This window comes from Oncorhynchus nerka, linkage group LG9a, assembly GCF_034236695.1.
Source record: "Oncorhynchus nerka isolate Pitt River linkage group LG9a, Oner_Uvic_2.0, whole genome shotgun sequence".
NCBI classification, from domain to species: domain Eukaryota; kingdom Metazoa; phylum Chordata; class Actinopteri; order Salmoniformes; family Salmonidae; genus Oncorhynchus; species Oncorhynchus nerka.
This window is the reverse complement of record NC_088404.1, coordinates 27,403,019-27,406,930: the sequence shown is the minus strand read 5'-3', so window position 1 is coordinate 27,406,930 and position 3,912 is coordinate 27,403,019. Positions and strand designations below refer to the sequence as shown.

The following is a 3,912-nucleotide window of genomic DNA, read 5'->3' as shown; positions in this document are numbered from 1 at the left end:
GTCTAGCAATGATCAATAACCAATTTGAGAGCTTGAATCATTTTGAAAAGAATAATAGGCAAATGTTCCACAATCCAGGTGTGGAAAGCTCTTTGAGACTTACTCAGAAAGACAGCTATAATCAACGGAAAAGTTGCTTCAAAGTAGGGTGTGAATACTTATGTAAATTATATATATATGGTATATATATAATTTTTTTAAATGTTTCAAAAAGAAAAATCTTCCCTTTTTCATTATGAGATATTGTGTGTAGATGGGTGAGAAAATAAATATATTTAATCAATTTTGAATTCAGGCTGAAACACAACAAAATGGGGAATAAGTCAAGGGGAATTAATACTTTCTGATGGCACTCTGTGCGTTGTAGATACCGTTACAGATTGACAAAGCATTGCTGAGTGTGTTGTTTATCTACAGGGCAGGGCTACACAGGTATTTACAGTTTCAAAGGTTACAAGGAAATGGGACTGGGAAAGCTGTTGTTGCTTAATCATTTGTTAAACTTCCTGAACATTCCACTTCCTCCAGTTGCAAAAATGGACATGGACACTAGCAAACTACACTGGGGACATCAAGAATACAATCTTGGAGAGTTTGCTGAAAAATTCAAGGACTCCTTTCCTAAGATCATCAATGTGACGGTGGGCTTTCTTGGACAACAGGAACTGGACAGTATCAGCTCAAGCACAGTGAGTGTGATTTCTTTCCTTTGATACCTAGTGATATTATCAACTGCCTGAAGCTATTTTAGCACAGTGGTTTGGGGGTCAAATAATGTCTCTTAATACTCAATCTTTCTAAAAATGGACTGTATTGTAGTACTGCACTGTAGGTTTGTAAAATTTGAAAAGAAGCCTGTCCTTTATCGACCGAATCAGTATTTTTCAATTGTTCTGATTTGCAAAGCCTTTTGTTAAGAGAGTATATGAAAGAATCTCCTCACTCACTCAGTCATGTATTTTGTAATTGTATTTGTATTTATTATGGTTCCTCATTAGCTGCTGTCTTGGCAGCAGCTACTGTTCCTGGGGTCCATGAAAATGTAGGCAGTTTATGCATGTGTCTGTGCCTATTATTGTGTTGCTTCACGGCCCCCGCTGTTCAATGTGTATATTTATCTTTTTTCTTTTAAATGTATCTGATTCTATTTCTTGCATCAGTTACCCTATGTGGAATAGAGTTCCATGCAGACACGGCTCTATGTAGTACTGTGCGCCTCCCATAGTCTGTTTTGGACTTGGGGACTGTGAGGAGACCTCTGGTGGCATGTCTTGTGGGGTATGCATGGGTGTCTGAGCTGTGTGCTAGTCGTTTAAACAGACCGCTTGGTGCTTTCAACATGTCACATATTATTATCGCTTAAAATGAAGTGCAGCTCTCATGTAGTTCATGTTTATGTTTTTATCACCTCCCACCCCAACTTTCCAAAGCACATCATGGTCCACTCCCTGCTCTGCCAGCAGAGAGCAGTGTTTGAGAGCAAACATGGGAAAGTCCTGTCCCTACCTGTCACCATCTCTACTGTAGGCTTCTACATAATCAGAAATGATAGACGAGAAGGTGAGTCGCACAGTTAAGAGAGGTGAATCTACAACCTCTTATCAACCACTCTGAGGATGATAGCTTAGTTACCGTTGCAAACGGGGTCTTTTTGGCAATCACTCATAGGACCACCAATCAGTCTTCAGGCTATTTTGGAGTCCAACCCACTGCCAGTGATCATCCAACCAATAACGCCACTCGTCCTGCCGTGGCTGTCAGGGGGTCATAGGCTGGACACACTGACAATCACACGCACCTATGAGGAGCAGCTCTTAATTGGGTTTCCTTTCAGCAGCAAAGGTATTCATCGATTGCATTATTTTAAAATACATCTGATTTATCATTCATTGAAACCTGCTCTGAATGTTACAGTAGGTCATTTGTATGGTGACCTCAAATATGTATGTTTGTCATATAGCCTTTTACAACAAATAGTGAGAACTTTGCATTTGAAAATATGTAACCTATACATCTATTCAGTTTAGCATGGAGACCAAGAGAAGGACAGATTTAGTCTCCAATAACTTATTCATTATGTGTTGTTGTTATGCAGGAATCCTCTCCAGACACACTCCTCTGGTGCTGCCCATGTATATGAAGGAGGTGCGTATTGCACTGGCAGAGGGGTTGGAGGGACTCGATCAGGGCCAGTTCGAGGACGCCTGTGCAACATTGGGGGGGCAGATCGATGAACTGGGCCTCAGGAACCTTTTCATCTTTCAAGGTAAACCGCAGCACTCTGCATGAAAAAAGTATTGTTACATTACACCTCCCTTTGGTGAATGACCACATACTTCACCTTAGAACGTGATGGTGGGTGACAATTAAGTGTGGATCAGTAATAGCATCAGTACACCACACTACAGCAGACCCAGAGGAGTCACACAGGAATTTGTACTCAGTCCTCTTTAATTTTGTTCTGATTTTCAGTATAATGTACAAGGAGACTTCTATGCCTGTTTGGTGTGAGCGTGGCACAGTTGAAGAGGCAGGGACTAAACTGGTTTTCTCAGTTTTAGAGAAATTGAGTTTGCCATATAGTCAACATGCACTATCAATGAAGCAAGAATTGATGCAGGATGCTGCATGTCTCCTTGCATTTGAGAAATCAGAAATGTAAAATGGAGGGGACCAAGTACAAATCCCTGTGGGACTCCTGTAATTGTGCTATCAGATGTATTGTGCTATCAGAACATACATTTTTGTGACCTCACTATTCTTTTTAGTGATGTTATGGCACATAAATATCCTAATTGGCATTGACAGATGTAAATGTTCAAAATAACTCAAACCTAGTCTGCCTCTTCAGATATCACCATTTTGAATAAGCAAGAGTTGATTGAAAAGGGTCACGAATACATGGATGTGAAGCCAATCTACATGTGCCTGAAGAGCCAGGGTGATGAAATCAACCTCTACCAGCACCTTGACTTTGAGACAACCGAGCCTCCTACTTTACAGAGAAAAGCAGCAAGACCCCCACCTCTACCCCCTAAACCACAATATTTACAAATAGCTAGACACAAACTTCCACCCCTTTCTCCATCATTGGAGAACAATTCCCAGTTCTACTCTGGCGGCTCATGGCACCCACTCTTCTGCTCCTTAGCAGAGGTGCCCTCTAATCTACGGGACCTGAGTGTGGCACAGGTGTGCTCCTGCCTACGACTGCTCAACTTGGACCAGTACTGCCAGGCCTTCGAGAGGGAGCAGATTGACGGGGATCTGTTGTACACAGTTGAGCCCAGCATGATGAGGGAGACCCTGGGTATGGAGAGCCTGCACGTGAGCAAGCTTCTCCGCTTCCGAGAGGGCTGGAGGCCCTTACTTGGGTCTTCTGGAGCTGAGCAGGTTGGGTAGGAATGGATTATCTGTAATGGGGATTATAATCAGATTATAAACATTTCATTGGCAATCTGGGATCCAAACAACACTAAAGCGATCATAGAAGTGACATTTTGTACTCTTGTGCTGGATGGTAAATTATTTACATATTTTATGTTAGGCTAAGTACCATTTACATTAGTAATGGCTAAAGTGTCATTCAGAATAAAGGCTACTTTTTGGAGTAATTCCTGCTGGGAAGCAAACATTCATCCACACAGCATGATAAAAAGCACAGGTTTCAGGCCAATAGCCTTGTCCCGCTGTCACACCACAGGGCCGGTGGAGTCACAGACGTCATTGACATTTTCATTTCCATTGACAAAATGTAATTGACTTTCAGTCATTTCATTTACCACAACTACAGCAATAAGATACATAAATAAATACCTACATGAGGTCCAAGAAAATAAACATAACATACATTTTATGGCCAACAAAAAGCATGCAAAACAAAAGATGGCACAAGGTTCTAAGCTGCACTAC

General features: G+C 41.5%; 1 protein-coding gene across 4 annotated transcripts; it reads left to right on the top strand.

Annotated features, from left to right (window-relative positions):
- The first annotated feature begins 462 nt into the window (after positions 1–462).
- On the top strand, positions 463–3,614 carry LOC115134721 (GRB2-associated and regulator of MAPK protein 2-like). 4 transcript variants are annotated; one of them, XM_029668912.1, is made up of 5 exons: positions 463–689; positions 1,431–1,560; positions 1,669–1,842; positions 2,096–2,266; positions 3,155–3,614. In XM_029668912.1, exons 1-5 carry the CDS (start codon positions 537–539, stop codon positions 3,400–3,402), a joined length of 876 nt encoding a protein of 291 aa, XP_029524772.1. In that variant the 5' UTR covers positions 463–536; the 3' UTR covers positions 3,403–3,614. The 4 variants fall into 4 exon arrangements, with proteins under 4 accessions (XP_029524772.1, XP_029524771.1, XP_029524769.1 ...); XM_029668911.1 differs by having other exon boundaries at positions 3,152–3,614; XM_029668909.2 differs by having other exon boundaries at positions 2,852–3,614.
- The last annotated feature ends 298 nt before the right edge of the window (positions 3,615–3,912 follow it).